Source organism: Arachis duranensis, chromosome 4 (genome assembly GCF_000817695.3).
Source record: "Arachis duranensis cultivar V14167 chromosome 4, aradu.V14167.gnm2.J7QH, whole genome shotgun sequence".
Lineage (NCBI taxonomy): Eukaryota > Viridiplantae > Streptophyta > Magnoliopsida > Fabales > Fabaceae > Arachis > Arachis duranensis.
This window is the reverse complement of record NC_029775.3, coordinates 13,638,946-13,663,847: the sequence shown is the minus strand read 5'-3', so window position 1 is coordinate 13,663,847 and position 24,902 is coordinate 13,638,946. Positions and strand designations below refer to the sequence as shown.

The window sequence follows — 24,902 nt, the reverse complement described above, 5'->3', positions numbered from 1 at the left end:
TATTTTTTTTAAAAAATTAATAAAAAATTGTTATAAAATATTTAAACAAATTATTCTATATTTCATTTATTTGTAAATTTTTTTTATCCCAAAAACATGCACAAATATATCACTATTATATAATGTTTTTTTTATTTAATTTGTTTGACTTTGTTTTTATATGTGTATACACAGTATATTGATATAAGATTAGATTCGATTCGCACACTAATGAGATCGAATTGCGAATTTCAGGTAGATTTTCGCATATTCTATAAATTTGCAAAATATAAATAAATAAGTAATTTTTTTATATTTTATTTCAAATAATAATTATTATATATGTTGTATTATTTTATTTTTATTATTTAGAAAAAATATGTTTAATAATATTTTAGAAGTTAAAAAAGTAAAAAAAATATTGATTTTTTAATAAAAATAAGTTTTTTTAAAATATTTTATATTTTGCAAATATATTCGATTTGCAAATGTGCGGATCAGATCCAAACTAAAAAAACGTATATATTGGATCCGATCCGATGATTTTAGTGCTGACTGAATTGAAATTTTGACGATCTGATTCACATTGCCTCGCTATTTGCATCTAATGCAGTTATTATCTATTTAATAAATTCTCTTTTTAACTTAAGTTATCATAGATAGTATTTTAATTTATGTTCTATTAATTAGATCTCTAAATATCAATGTTCTAAAAATCGAACTGGACCGGCCGGTTGAACCGGTTCAACCGGAGACCAGTGGGTAAAACGTTCCAGTCCCCCCTTAAAACCGCTTATACAAAAATCGTTCAGAAACCGATGAACCGGACGGTAACCGGCCGGTTGGATCGGACCGGAAATCGACCGGTTCGCATAAAACAACGTCGTTTTCCCTTTTTTTTAAAAAACAAAAAAGTTAAAACCCAACCCCCCTCCCCAACACACACCAAACACCCCTTCCTTCGAACATCGAAGCAGCTAGCCCTAAGGTTGCCCAGACGCCGAGACCCAAAACCCAACTTCGTCGCCGGAACCGCCGCCGCCGTCCGTGGTTGTCTGCGTCTTCGCGGCCTCCTCCTTCCCCTGTCCCAAAGGCATACGGCCAGAGCTTCTCTTCTAGCTCCTGCCGGTGAAGCTGCTGTTCGAGGCTTCCAGCTGCTGCGCCGTCGTCTCGCCGTTGACGTCCTGCTGTGGTGGAAGGTTAGTGGCACTGTGATTTCTGTTGAATACTTTGGATTATTGAATTTGAATGTCTCTGAAGTTTGAAGTAGTGATTTGTGATTTTGAATGTCTCTGATTACTTGATTATTTATTTGTGTTTTGAATATGAAATTTGTGATAAATGATAACTGATTTGTTCTGCTGCTGTTGCCATTTTTTTCTCAGTAAACTCATAAGCATTGAACTGTGCTGTTTTCCCTCAAATTAATTTTGGTTCATGTGATTTAATTGGTGTTTAGGGTACAAAGTGAAAAGCTATTTTTAATTAGATTTGCAAGGTGATTTTTGGTTGATTTTTTATTTAATTTGGTAATAGTGTTTATGATTGGGTTTATCTGGTTTTCATTCTTTTTGAATTTGGTAATAGTGTGATTATTTGTTGGTGTTTTGTAATATTTGTTGCTGAATGATGGTTGTTCGTTCTTGCCTCTGTTTAGTAATATTTATTGAAAGAGCAATGCTAGGGAGCCAGCAACTTTTGTGATTGTTAGCCATCAATGATGATTTGATGGTGTGAGATTGGTGTGAGATTTCATCCAATGGCTCACCTTTCTCTGCTGGTTACATGCTGGACAAAATTCAATAAAATTGCTGGCCCTCTAGACTTTTCCTTATTGAAATTTTGTACATTTTCATTGCTACACTCTTCAACTATGGATTGTATTATATGCTGCTAGATTTGAACTCATCAAAGTTCCCTGAATTTAAGTTCTCCTTTGGAGACACATATTCAATTACCAGTGAAATGATAAACAATCCTGCATCACTTGGTAAACATGCATCTGCCTCTAGCTAATTCAATATAAATAGTGAATTTATTTATTTTTTTAATTCTTTACAAATTATTAAAGGGGGAATTGGAATACAATTAATAATGTCGGTACAAAGTTTTGGGCTGACAAAATTACCTTTGTTTCAAGGGTTTTATGTGTCACGGAATTTGCTAAGATTATTGTTATAATGGAAATTGTTAAAGTTTCAAAGGGTCATTCACAATTCCTTTGTGCTTGCAGCCTCTTAGCAACTTATGCCATAGTTAAGCATTACTTGCCTAGTCCAGTGTGTATGCTCTTTGGTTCCCTAGAGCAAACATTGTGTGAATTCATGAATATTATAATGTTTCTTGGAGACATCTCATGTTAACAACAGAGACAAAAATTCACCTCACTGCACTATATAATCATGCATCCAAGCTCATATCTATTTCCAGTTAGTTTGTAGTTGTGTACTATAAGCGATTTGTACATATCATCGTAAAAAAAATAACTGGTTACAATTTTTATTGAAAATGTGCAAATTTAAGTCATGAAAGTTGTTTGTATGATCCTGCCTCTGCCTCCAGCGGTCCCCTGCCTCTGACTTCCTGCTCCAGACACCAGCCTCCTTGATCCAGTGTTTCCCTGCCTCTGCCTCCCCAACTGTCTCAGCCTTTGAGGTTTGCATTTTTTACCACTTTCATTCCGACCCATTCTTTTTAATTTTGAGAAAGCTCACTTATGAATTGGAGGTTTATTTTGAGAAATCAGATGAAGTGGAAAGTATATAATTTAATCCTTAAAATTTAGGGTTTGAAAATCAGATGAATTGGAAGTTCAATTTGAGCTTGTATATCATATATAATTGTGAGCTGCTGTATTTTTTGTTTTCTGTTAAAAGATGAAACATGTTTTTTGTGAATATGAAGTTTAAGTTGGTCATTTTTTGTTGCAGTAATTTTAATCAAGGATATATTATGGTTAATTGGTTAGATTATTTTTCATTTAATTAACAGTATAACAATTTTGTCTCAAATTTTACAAAAGGAAAAAAGCTTTATGGCGCGGGGCAGGCTAAGATTTTCAGACTGCTGGCCTGCCCGGTTTAGTGGCGGGCTTCGGCACGGCGGGCTGGGGAGGGGACATGCCTGTTTGCCACCTCCTATATCATGCAACTGACTTTAATGTTATACATGTATATATTACTTTTAGCAATCAACACAGAGAAACAGCAATGAGTGATTCAAGGGAGAGCTCCCCAGATTGGTTGCGTTCTTTTCAGGTAATTTGATCAGTTTCCATTGGGATAGATGATGAGTTACCATGCTTTACATCCTCAGATAAATTTTATTATTATTGACTAGGTGCCATCGCATTCGCCATTGATACTGTCATCTGATTCCAAGTCCGTACATGACGATAGCCTATCAATTGGGGATGAGACTGATGCTGAAGGATCATCTCTGGAGATCAGCAAGTGTAAGAGTAAGAATAAGAGTAAGAGCAGGAGCACTGGTCTTGGCAAAAGCCGTTATAAGTCTTCACCTAGAAAGACATTAGAAGTAGCTGCTGTTGAAATAGAAGGTTGTACTACGTCATCTAGAAGAAAGAAATCAGAGAAGCAAAATGCAGAAGGTATACTGATTTGTATTTGTGTTTAGAGTTCTGTATTGATGAGTAAATAGAACATTTAAGTTCAGAGGTCTAGGACATGAGTGATGCAATCCTAATTAATTGTTTATTAACAGAACAGAAAAAAGGCTGTATAGATTATCTATACTAATTGCTGAGAGAGTCTCCCGCGTTTGATGCCTTCTCTATATTTCTAAAATTTTCCAAATTTTACTCTCAATATAAGTAAAATCTAGGGGATTTTTTTTGGAATCAATTAAACACAAAAGACCCATGACTTACACACATTGGAGCTATTATTTTTTTGTACTTCTAATTTAAAACCAATCTGCATATAGTTTTATTTCCCCCCTAAAAACATGATATCATTAACATATCAGGCTTTGTTTCTATCTAGTGATAGCATGCAACAATCATTTTACAATTTGCTACTTTATTGAATTGTCGTTTGGTCTCTTATGATGCAGGAGACATAGAGGAAAGGAAGATTGGCATTGATTCAAACAATGACATGCATGTCGAGCATAAAGTAAGAACCTTGCCCCATTAATTCTTAGGTGGGATCAGTAGTTTTAGAGAAGCTATTGATATTTCATCCTTGAACATCAAGAGGATTCTAATCCATCAAGCATAGAATATCTAACCAGTATACCATTTTTTCTCGTCCTTAGAATAATTCTGTTTCCTACTACAACACCAATATGAGCATTGCAGGGTCGGATAGGTAAAGGATTAAGAATGATATATCACCAGAAAAAAAGGAAGCATATTTTCCCTTGTATTTTATAAGAAAAATGTGTTTGGCTTGCTAACGCTTGGCTGCGATTACTTTCTGGTTGCTGATTAGTCAAATGTTTTTGCATAGGAATCTGTTTATCCAATTTTGAGTCTATCATCGGATTCTGAGTCGTGCCTTGATCATAGCCCCAAAAAAGAAATTCGTAACAATCAGGTGGAAGCTTCTCAGCAACAAATACCTTAATTGATTAGTGAAGAAGCTAAGGATAAAATTATCCTTGGCAATGATGGAAAGTCTCCATCCAGAAAGGGTTCAAAAGGAAAGTCTTCTCAGAAACCAATTCATGTAGAAGAAGATCATTCACCAGTGAAAGGGAAGAAAACAAAGGGCAGTGCAAAGGAGAGAGGTATGGAATGGGTTAGTATGGGCATATAAGTTGTAAGATATCACTCCATTCTCTTTTTATGGATTTCTGGCCATGTGCTTGTGGTTTCTACAAATGGGACAGGTAGTGGTGGAGATCTGGAGGCTGAGGAGGAAGAAACTTGTGAAAAGCTCATTGAGACAAATGTAAGAATGACTACAATAATTAATTAATTATAATGACTCACCACACTCCCATGACTTTGAAACTGAAATAAGTGATGGCCATCATAAGCTATCTTGTTATCTAGTCCAGCATCCTGATTTTGCGTGCTATTTGTAATTTGCAGGTCTCCTCTTCAAGGCTGCCTTTGGTGCTTTCTGAGAAAGTTCAACGCACAAAGGTAGGATAGCAACTATATGTTATGGATTTTTCTTTGCTGTATGTTGTGTTTTGTAATTGGAAGGGCCATGTTGTTATGTTCTCTTCTTAATTCATGAGAATGGAAAGGGTACCTGAGGAGGAGCTTTGGTTTTGCAGGCTCTTGTTGAGTGCCAAGGTGACTCCATAGATCTCAGTGGTGATGTGGGAGCTGTAGGCCGGGTTATAATTTCAGATTCTGCATCCAGAGATCAGGAAATGCACTTAGACTTGAAAGGTACTTTTTGTTTTAGCTCATATATTTTCTGATTCCCAAAGAAATCAGAGAGTTTCATCAATATAAAGACATAGACAAATATTTTCTTAATCATAATATTGTAGCGTGAGTATGTGAAGAAAAAACAGAGTACAGTTTAGTAATGTCAACTTACTTCTTATGGCAAAATTATTACATGTGGAGTTCCCAAAATACAAAAGGACTCATGCTTCGTATTTTAAAAATAGGAATATCGGAATCATAAGCACAGTACTTTCTTTTCTTCTTAATGACATATTATATTGTTTTTTTTATTTAAATAAAAATCATCATAAATATTACCTCAGTTTTTTAGCTTAAAAAGAGAGAAAAAAGAAAGAAAAAACTTCTCGTAATATATTTTCATTCCTTTCCTAAGTTATATGCCTTTATAATATGTTCATTATAAGTATATTCCATTTTCTGTGTTAGTTTTAGGCAGTGACAAATTGTTTCTGATTGTTTGTATTGTTGGCATCATTTCAGGAACTATATACAAAACATCTATAGTTCCTTGCCGGACATTTTGTGTGGTAAGTAATTAAGTTGGATGTAATCTGCATTTAAAATTTTATTTGTAATGTCCTTGTGGCTAGTTACCTTCATGATCGAGTTATATCAAACCTTTCCTGCTTGTATTTTTCAAACACTGATACGAGCTTGTTATTTGTTCAGGTTAGCTTTGGACAGTCCGAGGCAAAGGTCTGTTGATTATCTAATATTTTCGTATTTACTCACATATTTGAAAATTGTTTGACGCAATTATTACTATCCTGAGTTATAAATCTGTATTTATTGTCAAGGTTTCTCTTCTACTTTTTATTTGTGTTATTCATCAGTATCAGCCCTGACAAGGATTATATAAATATCTGCTGTCATTATGTTTAACTGATATTTTGATGTTATTCTTAATATTTCTTCATCAGATAGAGGCCATTATGAATGACTTCATACAGCTGGAGCCACAATCTAATGTATATGAAGCTGAAACTATGGTTGAAGGTTATTTGCATCTACCAAATTGAGGCTTTTATTTCTGGTAGTTTTTCCTTTATATTATGAATAAACTCCTTTACTCACATCTTAACCTTTCATGTGAGAAGGGACACTGGATGGTTTTGCCTTCGATTCAGATGAGGAAGCTGGCAAGATGCCAAAGGCCACCCAAACTGATCAAAATGAGCATGCTGAGGAAGAAACTCACAGTAAATCCAAAGGGAAGGGTGACAAGAAAACAGTAAGTTCCTAAAAAGTTTTCTTGGTTTCAGATTCTCCCTTTATAAATGAAAATGCTGCTGCATACATACTAAATTGTATAAGATTTGGATACAGGGTGCTGAAAAGAAAAGAGGTAGAAGTACTGGAGGAAAACCACAACCTAAGACAGTAAAGAAAAAAGCTCCAAAAAAAGCTCCAAATTCTAAGGCAAAGACGAAGAATTGAAGAATTGAGTCGAAGAAGTGTTCCATTGTGTATGTTGTAAACTTATACTCAATCCTTGGGTTAAAAGTACTAGTTGATGAAATACTTTGCCCATGTCAGAGATAATAACATTACAGCAGCAACAAATCCACCCCAGAAGAATTGGTACTTTTATGATTGGTGAATGAGTTCTTATCAAATCCTTCTTACATGTTCCTGTTTCCATAATACTCACATTGTAGTTTCTTTTCCAGTGAATTATTATTTGTTATCTCTGCTTTTAGTTGACTTGTATTAGCTGGCTAATATAATTTTTGAAATATTACTTTGTTAACTAAATTCTGCCAAACATGGGAGAATGAATTTCAGGATTCTAATTTTCCTGATTACATTGACTATGCTTGTTCCCCTCCAAAGAATGTCTTGCAAGATTGTAAATCTTGTTCGCTGATTGCTAATATTATTCTTGCTTGTTCATTTCAATCTCACGAGCAGGGATTCTTTTCTCCCTCTTTTGAGAAGCACTCCTGGAGTTTCTCGTCATTCCATATCAATAATGTTCGTGTCTTAGAAACACTGAGAAAGAAGATCGAGAATCAAGAGAATGATAGGCGCTGGTAAGGGCAAGAGAGTATTTGATGAGGAAGTAACTTGCTTACGCTTGGGCTTTCTAGGTGGTGGTGTATGATTTTGGTTTTTCATCCTGTGTTGTAAATTGTAATGTAAAATGTTAGTTAGTTATTGGATGGGTTTATCATGAAAATGTGGCAATAAACAAAAAGAGAAGGGAAACAAATCACAGTTGTGGAAGATGATGCATAGTTGTAAACCTGTAGGGACAAAAAACAATCTCATATTCACTAGCTTTGCAAGTGAAAGTGCTGGTTCCATCATCAAATGCATAACTATAAGCTCTAGGACACGCCTTCTTGAAGATAGTTGAATAAAATGTAGGCTGGCAACTCTTTGGGTTAGCATATTGTCCAGCGCAGCAGTACCGATCCGACTTGAATGCCTCACAAGCACTTCTGCACCCTACTACACCACGCTGGTTTCCTTCTTCACCAAGCACTTGAAGTTCTCTAGGGCAACCTATACCATTGCATTTTTTTATAATTCTATAAGGTACCCTTTTTATTCTCGCATGTTAGCTTTCAGTTGTATAGTTTATTTTCTTTATGTACTTTTGAACTCTTACCTCTGTTGATATCAGTCACGCATCCTGTAGCATTACAGGCTTCACCAGATACACCTCGTGGTAGAGCCACTAACGGCAAATTGTAGCCATCTACCATGCTGACATCGTAAAAATCTTGTCCATTGGCTCCGTCGAGTGTTATCTCAAACAGTGAGGTAGGAGGTGTTGCACCATTTCCATCACATTCCAGTTTTCCCCCACAGTCACCAGTTAGGCATTTGCCAGCTCCTGTGACATCAAATTTGCAACCCGTCCTTGCCCATATTCGTCCCGACCATCCTGGTACCGTGGTTAGTCTGACACTTTGGCCTGAGTCCAACTGGAATCCAGTCGTTGATAGTTTAGGGCTCCCTGAACCAGCAAGTGTACCAGGCCATATAGTATGAGGGCAGTTGTTGATTATGGTGAATGTGTAAGAGAAAGTGTTAGAGAAAAATGTTAAGAGAATAAGTAACCTAGGCCAGGGTGCCATAGTTGTGTATTTGAAGGATTATATTTGGTAGTAAAAGTTGAGTCCTAAGGGGGTACCTAGGGAATTGGTGCGAGAAAGGGAGTAGTCAATGGCCCCCGATTTGATATTTATAAGGATGTTGAAGGAGGTAATTGTATGGTATTACCGTATCCGTTATGCAATGTAGAACCAAATCGTTACGTTGCTTAAACCAATATTATGGATTTCGCATTTCTTTTATTGTGGATGGCCTCTGTTGAAAGCAATTCTTTGCTTTTTTTTTGTTTGCACCAGGGTATTCATTAGGTCGGAAGCCCAATGACTAATCCCTTGGATACTGCAGAGGCACACAAAGTGGGCGACCCTCCCAAGCAAGCAATCTCTATTCTCATCCTCCAGTGAGTATCGAACCCGGGAGAAATGGTTAAGGGACACAGACCCTCATCCATTTGTGCCAACTTGCGTTGGTAGCAATTCTTTGCTTTTGTTGTTGCATGGGAAATTTCACAAACTTTTGGAAATCACGGATTTCCTTGTAGAATCGTGTATAGAACTTCCTAGGTTGAACCTTGTAAGAATTTGCATGGATTATTCGGTGTGTTTCCAAGTCCAAAGGTAGAAATAGAACTTTGACTTTTTTAAACCTTAGGGACGATTTTAAATTCAAGTTAAACCTTAGAGACCATTTTATATACAAAAAAAAGTTGGGGATGAAAAAAATTTTCAATCTATATCTTAGGACCAAAATCGTACTTAACCCTAAACTTTTCGAGAAAACTTGGAGTTTTGGTAGTAAATTTTGCGCAAACTTATTATAAACAAATTTAAAAGCTTGCTTGGAAGAAATCCATTTTTCTAAGTGATATTTTGATTGAATTCATTTTGTATGTAATTTTATCTATTAAATTTAGGGCAAGTTACATAATTAAATGAATTAGTTTGGAATTTATCCAATTGCAACTTTCTGAAACGGAAGACATGTTTGTAATTTTTTTACAAGAAAAAAGGTGTTGAATAGAAATCACTAGATGCTGTAGAGGTTGTAGCGGTTTCTAAAGGATTCAAGCAATGCATGAACTGCTACTGACTATATCGATTTATGAAGAAACGTTGGCATGTTCAATCTGTGGGAGGTTCTAGCGATTTTTGTGAAGTTGATTTCTCTATAAATACAAGTGCAAGACAATTGAAAAGAAGTGGAGATATTTAGAGATCTAATTAATAGAACATAAATTAAAATACTATCTATGATAACTTAAGTTAAAAAGAGGATTTATTAAATAGATAAGAACTGCATTAGATGCAAATAGCGAGGCAATGTGAATCAGATCGTCAAAATTTTAATTCAGTCTGCACTAAAATTATCGGATCGGATCCAATATATACGTTTTTTTAGTTTGGATCTGATCCGCACATTTGCAAATCGGATATATTTGCAAAATATAAAATATTTTTAAAAAACTTATTTTTATTAAAAAATCAATATTTTTTTCACTCTTTCAACTTCTAAAATATTATTAAACATACTTTTCCTAAATAATAAAAATAAAATAATACAACATATATAATAATTATTATTTGAAATAAAATATAAAAAAATTACTTATTTATTTATATTTTGCAGATTCATAGGATATGCGAAAATTTACTTGAAATTCGCAATTCGATCTCATTAATGTGCGAATCGGATCTAATATCATATCAATATATTGTGTATACACATATAAAAACAAAATCAAACAAATTAAGTAAAAAAAAAACATTATATAACAGTGATATATTTGTGCATGTCTTTTGGGATAATCTCTTAACTCTCATTATAATTCGAAATAATAATAATAATAATAATAATAATTTATTTTCTAATTATGTCAATTAGAATTATTTTATTATTCCAAACATTCTCGTATCTTAATAGCTTATTTAAAATGGAATTAGTCAATTTAATCTTACTATTTATATTTATAATGGAAGATCCAAATGTCAATTCAGTCACATCTAGAGATTATAAAAAATTTCACACATTAGAATTCACCTGAGAATAACCAGCTTCACGTAAATTGCTAGAACCTCCCACAGATTTTTTCACCACTATAGTCTCTAACAATTTCTGTTCAATACCTTTTCTCACATAATTTGCGCTAGCTTGTAGCGGATTATATTTAAATTAAAACTGCTACAACTAATAGCGGTTTACATAGGGTAAAAAAAAAAGTTACAAACATGTCTTTCGTTTCAAAAAGTTGCAATTGGATAAATTCAAAACCAATTCATTTTAATTATGTAACTTGTCCTTAAATTGATTCATAAAACAAATTTCAAAGCAAATATTCAAAATCTTTTAAATACATTAAATAGGATTTCCAAAACAAAAATATTAACAAGCTCTCATAGCTCAGTTGGTTAGAGCACCTGTTTAGTAAGTGGGAGGTCTTCGATTCTTAACAAGAGCAATTGTATGAGATTTTACCTATCTTTGCTCTATGGTGGATTCAAAACTTGTTATTTAGGTAAACCTTTTTGCTAAGATTTATTCTGAATGGCAACTTACTTTGGCTTCCTTGGCTTAATAAATTTTCTATCTTTATAACATAAAAATACTTTGTATACACAAGTGAAACTCAACTGTTCTAAATGTTCCACTAATTAATATTAATGGTATGTTACAAAAATGATAGAGTAAAAGCAACAGCCATGGTTACCATTACAAATTTATGGCATCAAAATTTCAAAATACATAATATCATTCAATACAAAGTTGAATCTGCCCAGACGACACAATGAAAAACTTGCAAGAAAATATCCTAAGGCTCAAATACAGGGTAAATCTTTTTCAATACTCAAATGTACAGAGGAAATGTAAGTTTGATATATACACTGTGCTCATACTTGTAAATAACTAGGTCTGCCTTGATCAAGTCCTTCTCTTTTAGCCCAATAAATATCACACCCAATAGATGATAATCTAATTTGGTGGATAAAGAAATGTGGTCTCAATTTAACATGTAACTGGGTATATACTTTCCAAGCTTTTCAAATCTTAACAGATTCATTAAAACTTGCAAAGCGAGGACATCGTAACCATCTGTCTGTCACTTCCTGTCTGAAGCACCTGTGGAATCTCAAGATTCTTCACAACCCCATAACCATCCTCCTACCCAAACTCCAGTAGATGCAAACTTTAGCATAAGTGGCAATGCTTGTTCCTACATCTAGAAAATAAGCAGATAGGTATCAATATTTCATTTTCTAATATAAACCAATTCTATATTTATCTGCAATACAAATGTTTATAAAGCTCCTTGATAGTACATGCTTCTGAACCTGCACAAGTTACATTAAACTCAGACAGCCAGCAATTAATCAGAGGATGTAAAGAAAAGATAATAGAATGACAATTTTAAAAATGTAAGCTATTCCATCTCTGGTGAGTCTGCAAAAGTAGGAAGACATTCAGGAAGAAAAAATGAAAAAAAAAAAGAAAGAGTAGTGTTTTTCACATACTTTATACTTGACTATTTTGAGTATATTAGGAACCTTACCTGCATTGATCAAGGTTATCAAAAATTACCCTGATTAGAATTATCAGCCTAATAGACATGACTGCCAATGGTGCCCTATTCTAATGGAATTAAGATAAAACAAGATCTAAAAAAATAGTGCCACTCACAGCAGTAGTATTAGTAATTAACACACCAACTCTTGGAAAGTTATGCATTGCAATTAGATATTCGTTAGAAACTACAAAACAGCCAGCTAGAAAAGGGTTACAGTTAAGTAAATTGTTGAATGCTGATACATAGTACATCATTTCAGGTCCTAAATCAAATCCAGGCATCATAAAGTCTGAGTTTCATCTTGTAGCCAGCTAAATGTCTGCTTCCCACCAAGGTAAGCAATAAACTAAAGTCATCTGAATACTAAACCAGTCAAGCTACTTTAAGTGCCACATTACATTATTACTGGAAATATAAAGAGTTCTCAAAGTGGATGGACATACATGTTGTCCACCAATAGGTAGTCCATTTATTCAAGTGCTGTAATTGATACTCATCTGATAGTAAAAGGGAAAAAGAAAAAAGATCCAAAAAGGAAGGAAATATGTATCTAGCTCATATCCATGCCATCTCCAACTTGGCTGCAGATAGGACTGACAGCAGAAAAAGATCTCTCGAAAGGAGAAGTATGGAATTGTGCCTCCCGTCTACGCTTAAAACCACAGCCATCAGACGATGAATTATCCGCATCGAGCTTTCTTCGAACACCCCTCACTGCTTGTTCCTCTGCTGGTGTAAGGGGGAAAATTTGACCACTTGCTCTACAAAGCGAGCTGTGGTTATCATACAAAATTCTCTGGTTACAGTTTTTATCACAGATGTGAGTTAGCCCTGTTAGCTTGCAGCGATACATGTTCCCACAAACATTTTCTTTTTAACATTTCCAGTCGCACTTATGCATAGGAGTTGGTCCATCACGGCCCAAAATACTCGACATATAAATAACATTTGCAGGAGCTGCAACCATAGATTTGCCATATGCCTCCATTCCTTTAGTGGAAACAACCTCTTAAGAACTCTTCCACACTTCAACTTCAATGCCTTGCCCTAATCCTCTGCAGGTCACACAGCCACCACAACAACACAGATTTCAGTCATACTCAAGTGGAAAGATACCTAAGGATTTACACTTTCCAATAAGTAACCTTTAATTATCCCGTTTAGTGATTTTACTTAACCTTTTCTTCTACAAGGACTTTCAATAATCTATTATTCCCATTCTTCTACATTTGAAAAATAATGGAATTCAACTCAAAATCCCATCTCCTATCACAATAGAAAGATTGAGTTTCAAAAACAGAACGGATTATTATAAAACCTAAATCTAGAATTCGACTCATGTAATTATTGTTTAATTAGATCATTAGATAACAAATAATATTAAAATCAAGGTTGCGAGAACCGGACCGGTCAATAAATCGGTGAGGTCACTGGTTTAATGATTCACTGGTTCGACCGGAGTTCAACCGGTTTAATTGAATATTAAATAAAAGACAGTGAAGGAGGCTCGGCGTTCTCTAGTAAGCTGCATAACCTACATTCAATAGTGAAAAAAACCAGTTATGTGGCCACTTCTTAGAAAAATTATGTGTGTCCTTATTCATTATCATCTCAAAATGACAATATCTTGTATCAGCTTCTTACCTTTTGTTCTAGAACCACCAAATCCTTCTTTAATTTTGAGATCGTCGAATTCTTCGTACGTATGATGTCTTCTAGTTCAGTAGCCCTCTATTTTAAACAGTATCATAAGTGATTAGTAAACCAGACAAAAGGAGAATTTGAATGCAATGTGAATGAGTATTATCACCTTGTAATCAGCAGTCTCAGGATTTCATGAAGCAGCAAACAAATTCATGAAGCCAGCAAATAAATTCATGAAAAAATAACCTCAGAATCATGAAGCCAGCAAACAAACAAATAATGAAGCCAGTAAACAAAATCATGAACAGAGAACAAATAAATCAAGCACAGAAAATCAAAATCAGAAGGCAGCAACAAAATCAATTTTACCATACCACCATCAACAATTCAGATTCAATGAAAATCAGCAACCAAAATTAACAACTCAATCAGAAAAACCAGCATAAAGCCATAAACAACTCAGAATCAGAAAAAATTCTAGCATTAACAATGTTCATCAACAACGTAGAATCGGAAATATCAACGGCCAACAACTCAAAAATCAGAATAAATAAAATTAACAAAATAACCAAAAATAAATTGAGGCAGTAGTGCTTACCAGCGGCGAGGGAGGAAAGATGGTGACGGCGCGGTGAATACTCCACAGCCGAGCAGCGAGACACGTCGCAGTGAGAAAGAGAGAGACAGAGAGAGCTCGAAGCCTCGAATAGAGAGAGAACTCGAAGAGAGAGATGGGCACCAACAAATCGAGCACAGACGACAATGGAGAAGCCCTTCGCGGCGGCGTCGCCAACAGTTCCGAACAAGCACTCGACGTTGAGGAGAAGAGGATCGAGAAGCGAGCAGACCTTCCACTTTGAATGTTTTTTATTTAACAATATATATATATCACTGAACCGGAAAAAAACCGAGCGGTTTTGGCGGTTCACCGATTAACCGCCGGTTTGACTGGTTTTTAAACCGGTTTTTTACAGGACGGTTTTTCACAACAACCGAACCGGACAATTGACTGGTTTTCGGTTAATCCGGTCGAACCGGCCGGTCCGGTTCGGTTTTCAGAACAATGCCTTTTAGAACTAATTTATTTGATGAAGTATATATATATATATATATAATATTTTTGTGAATATATCCGTCAGAATTTAAAATTATTATCATAATAGTATATTATTTACTTATCTCTTTTCCAAGTTATAATAAGTTAATTATTATTCGGTTACTCGGGTCCGAAATGAATTTAGTACGATAGAGTTCGAGAGTTGGTGGGTTACTGGATGCCTGGCCTGAGAGAGCTCCGGAGCGCAGGTGAGCGAGACTCTTCTGAGCTGACGAGGAGGGGGGTGCCACCTGCAAGGACTCCGACGCTCAAGTTAGTGTCCGTACAAGAGGCGGCAATTAGGGTAAAGGGAGTGATGTACTTGGGGGGTAGGGCCCTCCCATTATATAGTCTGTACTAGAGTGGGTCCCACATGTGCAGATCCTCTTTCTTAAAAGTTTTCTTTCCAGCTGTCCAGGGGTTCTGATGAGGTAGAGGAGTGAGGCGAGTTGGCGGGTTAGGAAACCCGTCGGGTCGGCTTGCAGGGAACACCCGAACCCAATTTGCTGGTGGGCTGGGTCGAATTAGTGCCTCCAATGCGTTAATCACTAAAATAGGTGATTGGCGCGTTAGTGTAACTCGCCCCTTCTCTGGTTGAGCTCCCCGTAGATCGGGAGTCCGTTGATGGAGGACGCGACTTCGTGTGCGTGTTTTGCCCCCACGCGTAGCTTGGCGTGTCGCTTCAACCTTCACGTCGAGCATTTAAAGCTCATAATGATGGATTTGAAAACCCAAGAAAAAAGACTATTGTGCCCCTATCTTTTCGCGCTTCCTTTTTTTACGGTTACCATTCTGATTTTCTCAAAACTACCATCTTTTTCATTTGCTTCCACATTTTCATTCCCCTTTTCATTTGCTTCTGTTTATTGCTTCATTTTCCAGATCACTCTCGAAGAAACTTTTGCGCGCAGTTCTTCATCTAAGTATTATCTTCTTTCTGCACGTTTCTCTGTAAGTGCTTCACGCTCCTTTTGCTATTTCATTGCTTAGTTCCTTCTTGTTCTGTTTTGCGACTGTCACTTTCATGATGCATGCCATTTTTTCTTTTTCGCCTTGGTTCATGTTTGCTTGAATAAATATAGTCCATGTTAGATAGTTGCTAGGGGGTACCATTCAAGCGTTTATAGTAAATCCAGGCTTTAGATACTAGCGCAGAAATTATAGATCAGTAATATATTTAGTCGTAGATCCGTTTTGTTTATTTTTCGACTTAGCGATCTCCCGGGTTAACTTGAGTGGTGCCCCCGCTGTAGGTATGGTGCGACACCAGCACCGAACGTTATTGAATTTTACGTTTGGGTGACCTCGGATGTGAAGGACACACCGTCTTAGGTAACTAGGGAGGAGCTCCAGGCTCTTCGGGACGCGGGTTCCTTATGCGGGGGAGGTCCCGAGGAAGCACACTACCAGGTCTATATCCCCGGTGAACGTGAGAGGGTATGCCATAAAAACATGGCTTCCCCCCAGGTGGTCGACTAGCTGTGGGTATATAAGCCTATGTTCACCATGTTGGGTCTCCGACTTCCTTTCTCCCCCTTCATTATGTCACTACTCAACCGCTGCGACGTTGCCCCATCACAGCTTCATCCAAATAGCTGGGCCGCTGTTCGGTGTTTCGAACTGGTGTGTGAGTACTTGGAGATCTCGGCCTCTGTAAATGTCTCCTCTATCTCTTTCTTCTAACGAACCCCTCTCGCACGGGGAAAGACGAAGAAAGGGCATATGCCCTTCCGGGCCGTTCAAGGCCGTAGAATATTTGGTCTCCTCGAAGATTCTTTCCATCACTTTAAGAGCACCTTCTTTAAGGTACGGCCTACCCCGGGTCATCACCCTTTATGGCTTACCCTGCAGGGGGAAAGAAGGATCCCGACCTACTAGGGTTTCGGGGCGGACTCGGACTATTTGATAGAAGAAACTTACGAGGGGATGAGTGAGGAGAACCGCCGGATTGCTGACATACTGTCGATGATTTTTGGTTCCAAGAATCTGAATCCTCACTGTGATAGGGGACCGGGAAGTCGGTCGTACTCATGTCGGTAGGTTATCGCCTTGTTTTCTTAGACCCTTCCTTTCCATTTCTTCTGGTTTTTCTTATTGCTAACTTTGGTATCTTACTTGTGTTTCCTCTGCAGTTTCCCTGGCTGATGGGAAGACCACCATGTCCGATCTTATGGCCCACTTCCTTGGAAGTGATGATGACGATTCCTCGGCTACCCATTCAGACAACCTGGGCTCCGACGCCGTTGGCGAAGGGAGCGGCCAAGTTGCTGCAGGAGGTTAAGACGACTCCTAGCCTTCCAGGAGCACTCAGGTTGAACGCCCTCTGGAGAACGCGGCTGTGGAGGAGCCGATCCTGGAGCAGGAAATTGGCCTCGAGGCTGATCCCAATTTGACCACCGTGCCCAATCCTAAGAAACAAAAGGGACCTGCTGGGGAGACTCTAATAGTAATGGAGAGGAGTTTTGATGCTGGGGGCTTTATTGACTCTCAACTCCTCCCGGGGACCGAGGAGTTCTTTCGGGAGGAGGACCTTGCTGCCCAAGCAAAGTGGGTTTATCGCAGCCTCCTCCGAGCTACTGCCATTGCCCGGAAGGTGGAGCCCGTTTTGGCCAGCGCCAGGTTCTAGAGGGAAAGCTTCGTGCTGCCCAAAAAGATATTGCCGACCTGACGGCCCGGGAAGGGTTCTTCAAGACTCAGCTCGTCGAGAAGGATAAGAAAGTGGAGGAAGATGCCACCGAAATTAATAGGCTGGTGGAGCGTGGTGCACGAAATTATAATCACACTTTTGCAATTTCGCACAACTAACCAGCAAGTGCACTGGGTCGTCCAAGTAATAACTTACGTGAGTAAGGGTCGATCCCACGGAGATTGTCGGCTTGAAGCAAGCTATGGTCATCTTGTTAATCTCAGTCAAGTAGATTCAAATGGTCATGAGTTTTGATAATTAAAAGACAAAAGGAAACATAAAATAAAGATAGAAGTACTTATGTAATTCATTGGTAGGAGTTTCAGATAAGCGTATGAAGATGCTTTGTTCCTTCTGAATCTCTGCTTTCCTATTGCCTTCATCCAATCATGCGTACTCCCTTCCATGGCAAGTTGTATGTTGGGAGATCACCATTGTCAATGGCTACCGTCCGTCTTCTCAGTGAAAATGGTCTGGCGACGGGTTACGCAGGGCTAATCATCTGTCGGTTCTCACTTGTGTTGGAATAAGATCCAATGATCCTTTTGCGCACTGTCACTGCGCCCAACAGTCATGAGTTTGAAGCTCGTCACAGTCATCCCATCCCAGATCCTACTCAGAATACCACAGACAAGGTTTAGACTTTCCGGATCTCAAGAATGCTGCCAATTGATTCTAGTTTATACCACGAAGACTCTGATTTCACGGAATTGAAAGGCTTTGTTGTCAGGAGAGGCAATCATGCGTCGTGAACCAGGAACCCAAGTGATACACACTCAAGCTTTCGCAGATAGAACGGAGGTGGTTGTCAAGCACGCGTTCATAAGGGAGGATGATGATGAGTGTCACGGATCATCACATCCATTGGGTTGAAGTATGAGTGAATATATTAGAACAAGAATAAGCGTGAATTGAATAGACAATAGTAGTAATTGCATTGATTCATGAGGAACAGCAGAGCTCCACACCTTAATCTATGATGTGTAGAAACTCCACCGTTGAAAATATAAAAGTGATGAAGATCCAGGCATGGCCGAATGGCCAGCCCCCAAAATGTGATCAAGAGATCAAAAGTGATCCAAAGATAGTCTCAAAAATGATCTAAAGATAAAAATACAATAGTAAAAGGTCCTATTTATAATGAACTAGCAGCCTAGGGTTTATAGAAATGAGTAAATGATGCAGAAATCCACTTCCGGGGCCCACTTGGTGTGTGCTTGGGCTGAGCATTGAAGCTTTCACGTGCATAGGATATTTTTGGAGTTAAACACCAGCTTTGGTGCTAGTTTGGGCGTTTAACTCCAATTCTGGTGCCAGTTTGGGCGTTTAACTCAAATTCTGGTGCCAGTTTGGGCGTTTTACGCCAGAATTTTTATGCTGACTTGGAACGCCAGTTTGGGCCATCAAATCTCGAGCAAAGTATAGACTATTATATATTGCTGGAAAGCCCAGGATGTCTACTTTCTAATGCAATTAAGAGTGCGCCAATTGGGCTTCTGTAGCTCCAGAAAATCCACTTAGAGTGCAGAAAAATCAGAATCCAACAGCATCTGCAGCCCTTTTTGAGCCTCTGAATCAGATTTTTGCTCAGGTCCCTCAATTTCAGCCAGAAAATACCTGAAATCACAGAATAACACACAAACTTATAGTAAAGTCTAGAAATGTGATTTTTGTGTAAAAACTAATAAGAATATAATAAAAATTAACTAAAACATACTAAAAACATACTAAAAATAATGCTAAAAAGCGTATAAATTATCCGCTCATCACAACACCAAACTTAAATTGTTGCTTGTCCCCAAGCAACTAAAAACAAAATAGGATAAAAAGAAGAGAATATACAATAAATTTTGAAAACATCTATGAAGACCAGTCTTAATTAGATGAGCGGGACTTTTAGCTTTTTGCTTCTGAACAGTTTTGGCATCTCACTTTATCCTTTGAAGCTCAGAATGATTGGCATCTATAGGAACTCAGAATTCAGATAGTGTTATTGATTCTCCTAGTTCAGTATGTTGATTCTTGAACACAGTTACTTTATGAGTCTTGGCCGTGACCCTAAGCATTTTGTTTTCCAGTATTAGGGGTGTAAGTTACCGAACCGGACCAAAAATTATCGCAGAACCGAACCGAATCTTACAACAACCGATTAGAAAACCGAAAAAATCGATTTTTTTGGTTTTTTTTGAACTAAACCGATCGGTTCGGTTCGGTTTTCGGTTGGCTCGGCAAAAACCAAACCGAACCGGACCGAACCGAAGAATGAGGGTTCAATGGTGTGTTTTTACAAAATTGCCCTTTAACCTAGGTATAAAAGAGCCCTATCACACAGAACCCTAGCTTTCTTCTTCCCTTTTACGTGAACGGCGATTCTGTCCCGAGCTCTCTTCTTCTCTTCCACGGTTCCACCTCTGATTCGGCGATTCCTCCATGCTCGAGAGAAGAAGACCCTGTCCACCGTGAAGGAAGTTGCCACTCCTTGCTCGAAGGCGTTCAGTCATTGCCGCCGCAGGGTAGCCGTCGCTGGGTCGCCGTCGCTGAGGAGCATTCCATTCACCTAGCAGCAGTCCTGTCACGGAGCAGCAGTCCAGTTGCCAACAAGACTCCAGTGGCCATCGCAGTCCAACACTCCAACTCGAGTGATGATAAGCATAAAGCACTCCTGTCAGTCTGTGACCAAGCCATCTCCTGCAAAAAGCAACTCCACAATGTCTTCTTTGGAGGTTAGAAATTCTGAACAATTGTTTTTAGAGATTTTGTTTAGTGACCGAACCGAACCGAAGAATGAGGGTTCAATGGTGTGTTTTTACAAAATTGCCCTTTAACCTAGGTATAAAAGAGCCCTATCACACAGAACCCTAGCTTTCTTCTTCCCTTTTATGCGAACGGCGATTCTGTTCTGAGCTCTCTTCTTCTCTTCCACGGTTCCACCTCCGATTCGGCGATTCCTCCATGCTCGAGAGAAGAAGACCCTGTCCACCGTGAAGGAAGTCGCCACTCCTTGCTCGAAGGCGTTCAGTCATCGCCGCCGTAGGGTAGCCGTCGCTGAGGAGCATTCCATTCACCTAGCAGCAGTCCTGTCACGGAGCAGCAGTACAGTTGCCAACAAGACTCCAGTGGCCATCGCAGTCTAACACTCCAACTCGAGCGATGATAAGCATAAAGCACTCCTATCAGTCTGTGACCAAGCCATCTCCTGCAAAAAGCAACTCCACAATGTCTTCTTCGGAGGTTAGAAATTCTGAACAATTGTTTTTAGAGATTTTGTTTAGTGATAATGTGATATTGTGCATTTATGCTTGATTTAACCTGAACAATTGTTTGTGGTTATGTTTTTTAGAAATTCTATTTGTGCCTTTGTGGTTATGTATTTTAGAAATTCTGTTTTTAGATTCTGAACAAGCAGTTATGGATGCTAATATGATTACTATTCTCTTTGGAGAACACATAATATGGGTAGATACTAGATAGACCAACAAATTGTCCAACAGATTCCTATCTCAACAAGTTCAATCATAAAGCATAATATGGAACTAGAGTACACTAGGATTGGAATTTATTCCATTATCATTTGGCATGTCAAAACAAGTAATTGCAATGCAGTTGGATTTTTCATTGCATATATCAGAAACACTCAACAAAATAGAAAATAAACTGATATGTCACTTTAGTCCCCAATACATACAGGTAGCAAATGAAAATTGTGTGCACACCATAAGAGCATATACTATGAATGATTCCAGTATGTAAGAGTGTAGGACCTTTTGAGGGAGAAATTTTGGCAAATTCCAGTTTGGTGTGCATATTATAGCTTAACTCTTGCTACTTAAAATTTGTTTCCTTTGTTTTTCTATGACATAGAAGCAGACTAATTAAGAAATAAAAAATTTATTTATTTATTATGGTTTTTAATTTCATAAAGATGGTTGGCGGACGGCCTAGTTAATTGTTGGATGTTTCCTTTCAGTTGAAAACAAAGAACGAAGTTGAATCACTAATAACTTCAGGTTTATGCATGCACACTATAATCATGTTGTTAATCCCCATTTAATTATTTTATATATGCACTTTGCAATACATATACTTTAAAATATTACCACTACCTAAAGTTGAAGTTGACATTTTCTTCATAAGAAGAACAAACTGCACGTGCCCATATACTACTTAGCTTGTTGCAGATTAATACTCCAATTGAGTCTTCTTTAGATTATTTAATTTGAGGTAGGTCATTGAAACCATGCGTTGAATTAATTAATAAATAATATATACGAGTACTTTGCTGAGTCGGCAAATCTTTTTTTTTAATCTCATAGATTAATATATCCAATGATGCTTGTTTTGGTAGACTGTTAGAGCTGGTAATGAATTTAAATTCTGTTGATTATATGGCAGTTAATGAGTATTAAATAATGCAAATAACCTAGCTAGTCGTACTGTTAGAGCTTGTTTTGGTGCTGTTCATGAATTAAAAATGCTAATTTTTTATTGTTCTGTTTATATATATGCAGCCAACAAGCAATGAGGTGCCCAGTGAGCGGACGCCTGAAGTTGGGGGTGAAATTGTTGAGTCCGCGGTACGTTCTTCAATGGACAGTGGCGTGCTTACCAAACCCCCGCCCCATCCTAGATCAAAGAAGAGGAAGGTTCATTCAACTAATGTGGGTGCAACTCCGGGAGCAACTCCAACAAATCCATCTACAAGCACTCTGGAAACTGATGAAAAGGATAGCAAGGATGAAGCTAATGAAGGTAACAAAAAACCTTCTAGACCTAGATCTTGGACTTGGGAACACTTTACAAAGGATCCTAATTCCAAGCCATCACATCCTAGGGCTAAATGTAATTGGTGTGGTGCATCATATGCATGTGATTCTCATAGAAATGGTACAACTAATATGCGTTATCATTTGTTGAACCAATGTAAAAAATTTCCTAGGGAGTCGGGTGACCCTAGTCAAACAATCCTTACTTTCCAACAAAAAAAAAGAGGGTGAAGGGGTATTTACTGCAGTTACTTTTGATGCTGAAATGTGTAGAAAAGCCTTTGCTAGGATGATAATTGTTGATGAGATACCATTCAAGTTTGTTGAGGGGGAGGGATTTAGATTCTATATGAGTATTGTGCAACCTAGATTTCCACTTCCAAGAAGGATTACTATTGCTAAGGATTGTTGGAGTCTTTATATTAGTGAGAAGAATAGGTTGAAAACTGTGTTCAAGCAACCGAATCAATCTGTTTGTTTAACTACTGATTGTTGGACTTCTGTGCAAAATCTGAATTATATGTGTCTCACTGCTCATTACATTGATCATGATTGGAAACTGCAAAAGAGGATTATCAATTTTTGTCTTATTAAAAACCACAAGGGAGAAACAATTGGTAGAAAAATTGAGAGATGTCTTTTGGGGTGGGGGATATCTAGAGTGTTTACAATTACTGTTGATAACGCTAGTTCTAATGATACTGCAATATCTTACCTAAGAACTAGAATGGAGGATTGGAATTTACATCCTTTGAAAGGAGAGCATTTGCATGTTAGGTGTTGTGCACATATTCTTAATCTTGTTGTTAATGATGGATTGAAAGAAATGCATGAATCTTAGCAAGATAAGAAATGCTATTAGATATGTGCGTGCTTCCCCTAGTCGTATGAATAGGTTCAAAAATTTCATTAAGGAAGCTAGGATACAAGACAAGTGTACTGTTCAACTCGATGTTCCCACTAGATGGAACTCTACATACACCATGCTTGAAAGTGGTTTGAAGTTTCAAAAGGCGTTCAAGAGGATAAGGGAGAGAGATACAGAATATGCTCTAATGCAAGGTGGTATTCCGATGAATATTGATTGGGACAATGCAAAACACTTTATGGAATTCTTGAAAATTTTTCATGATGTTACAAAGAGTGTGTCTGGTAGTTTGCTTGTGACTTCTTCTCAATATCTTCATGAGTTTTGTAAGATTTTGCGTGTGTTCAAGGCTTCTTGTGGTAGTTGAGATCCATTACTTGGGAGTATGGCTGAGAGGATGAAGCTTAAGTATGACAAGTACTGGGGTAACATTAAAAATATCAATATGATGATTTTTGTTGCTGTGATTCTTGATCCTAGATACAAGTTGAAGTTTGTGAACTTTAGCTTTGAAAAGCTATATGATAAGGATGATGCTGATTTTTTGGGTGCAAAAGTGAAAAAAACCTTCTCCAAGATGTTTGAATGCTATATGAATGCAAATAATGGGGGAAGATCTTTTACTTCAACAACAATGGATGGTGCATCAGATGTGGGAGTACCTGATGGCGACATGGCTGGTGATTTTTTTAAGGAGGTGCATTTTCATGAGATCATCAACAAGAATGAGGTGGATTTGTATTTGATGGATGGTTTAGAGAAGCCTTGTGATCAAAATACTTTTGACATATTGAATTGGTGGAAGGTAAATTCTAGCAAGTATCCTATCTTATCCCAAATAGCTAGAGATGTCTTAGCAATGCCGGTCTCAACTGTTGCTTCAGAATCAGCTTTTAGCACTGGTGGAAGAGTGCTTAACAACTATAGGAGTTCTTTAACTCCAAAGACAGTTGAGGCATTGATATGCACACAAAATTGGCTTCGTGCTTCTCCGATGACAACTGATTTTGAGGAACTTATTGAAGAGTTTGAGAAACTTGAATTAGGTAAGCAAAAAAAAAATTTGTAGTTCCTTTCATGGTTTATGTTTATAATCTATAATCTATATTATATTTATAATCTATATTGATTTTCTTGTTTTATTTTTGTAGAAATTGCACCAACCGGAGAAGATGAAGATGAGTCTGGTATAGATTCAGATTAACTATGGTGGTTGATTGGCTGTTTGGTTTTTAGTTGTTTTAAAGTGACTGTTGCGGTTTAAAATGTGTTTATTTTTGTTATTTTGCTAGACATTTTTAATTGCTTTTGTTTTATATTTAATTAAGTTGAATTTGTATCAGATTTGGATGTGATATACTTTTGTTATTCTAGTTTATTGAAGGTTTTAAACTTCATTTTATGATATTTTAAATTCTGTTTATTATGTATAAAAAAACTGAAAAAACCGACCGAACCAAACCGTTGTTGGTTCGGTTCGGTTCGGTTCGGTTGTCCAGAAAACAGCCAACCGAATGGTTGATATTAACGTACAACCGATCAGGTCGGTTCGGTTGGTTTTCGGTCCAAAACCAAACCAAACCGAACCGATTACACCCCTATCCAGTATTACCACCGGATACATAAATGCCACAAACACATAACTGGGTGAACCTTTTCAGATTGTGACTCAGTTTTGCTAGAGTCCCCAATTAGAGGTGTCCAGAGCTCTTAAGCACACTCTTTTTGCTTTGGACCACGACTTTAACCGCTCAGTCTCAAATTTTTCACTTGACACCTTCACGCCACAAGCACATGGTTAGGGACAGCTTGGTTTAGCCGCTTAGGCCAGGATGTTATTCCTTTAGGCCCT

The 24,902-nt window shown here is 37.5% G+C and overlaps 6 protein-coding genes across 7 annotated transcripts; 3 read left to right on the top strand and 3 right to left on the bottom strand.

Annotated features, from left to right (window-relative positions):
* Positions 1-797: 797 nt before the first annotated feature.
* On the top strand, positions 798-3,133 carry LOC110280425 (uncharacterized). The gene is made up of 2 exons (XM_021141462.1): positions 798-1,178; positions 3,002-3,133. Exons 1-2 carry the CDS (start codon positions 798-800, stop codon positions 3,131-3,133), a joined length of 513 nt encoding a protein of 170 aa, XP_020997121.1.
* LOC107483464 (DNA-binding protein BIN4-like) lies at positions 2,522-6,998 on the top strand. The gene is given in 13 exon segments (XM_052259891.1): positions 2,522-2,634; positions 3,167-3,236; positions 3,319-3,589; positions 4,054-4,115; positions 4,452-4,731; positions 4,834-4,895; positions 5,039-5,092; positions 5,230-5,347; positions 5,852-5,898; positions 6,041-6,067; positions 6,292-6,367; positions 6,469-6,602; positions 6,698-6,998. Coding segments are annotated over 12 exon segments (1,290 nt in total). The 5' UTR covers positions 2,522-2,634; positions 3,167-3,188; the 3' UTR covers positions 6,809-6,998.
* Positions 6,999-7,263: 265 nt separating this feature from the next.
* Positions 7,264-8,521, bottom strand: LOC107483465 (pathogenesis-related protein 5). Of its 2 annotated transcripts, XM_052259892.1 has the most exons (4): positions 7,986-8,521; positions 7,618-7,879; positions 7,447-7,490; positions 7,264-7,363 (listed from the first exon to the last, which is right to left on the bottom strand). In XM_052259892.1, exons 1-4 carry the CDS (start codon positions 8,455-8,457, stop codon positions 7,338-7,340), a joined length of 804 nt encoding a protein of 267 aa, XP_052115852.1. In that variant the 5' UTR covers positions 8,458-8,521; the 3' UTR covers positions 7,264-7,337. The 2 variants fall into 2 exon arrangements, with proteins under 2 accessions (XP_052115852.1, XP_020995787.1); XM_021140128.2 differs by having other exon boundaries at positions 7,264-7,490.
* Positions 8,522-12,138: 3,617 nt separating this feature from the next.
* Positions 12,139-16,560, bottom strand: LOC127746601 (uncharacterized). Its single transcript, XM_052260455.1, has 6 exons — positions 16,313-16,560; positions 14,236-14,491; positions 13,804-13,818; positions 13,638-13,724; positions 13,401-13,527; positions 12,139-13,048 (listed from the first exon to the last, which is right to left on the bottom strand). The coding sequence occupies exons 1-5, from the start codon at positions 16,558-16,560 to the stop codon at positions 13,465-13,467; spliced, it is 669 nt and encodes a 222-aa protein (XP_052116415.1). The 3' UTR covers positions 12,139-13,048; positions 13,401-13,464.
* LOC127746602 (uncharacterized) lies at positions 12,544-12,846 on the bottom strand. The gene has a single exon (XM_052260456.1). The coding sequence runs from the start codon at positions 12,844-12,846 to the stop codon at positions 12,544-12,546; it is 303 nt and encodes a 100-aa protein (XP_052116416.1).
* Positions 16,561-17,182: 622 nt separating the features above from the next.
* Positions 17,183-24,428, top strand: LOC110280424 (uncharacterized). Its single transcript, XM_052260454.1, has 4 exons — positions 17,183-17,335; positions 19,752-20,142; positions 23,941-24,096; positions 24,202-24,428. Exons 1-4 carry the CDS (start codon positions 17,183-17,185, stop codon positions 24,252-24,254), a joined length of 753 nt encoding a protein of 250 aa, XP_052116414.1. The 3' UTR covers positions 24,255-24,428.
* The last annotated feature ends 474 nt before the right edge of the window (positions 24,429-24,902 follow it).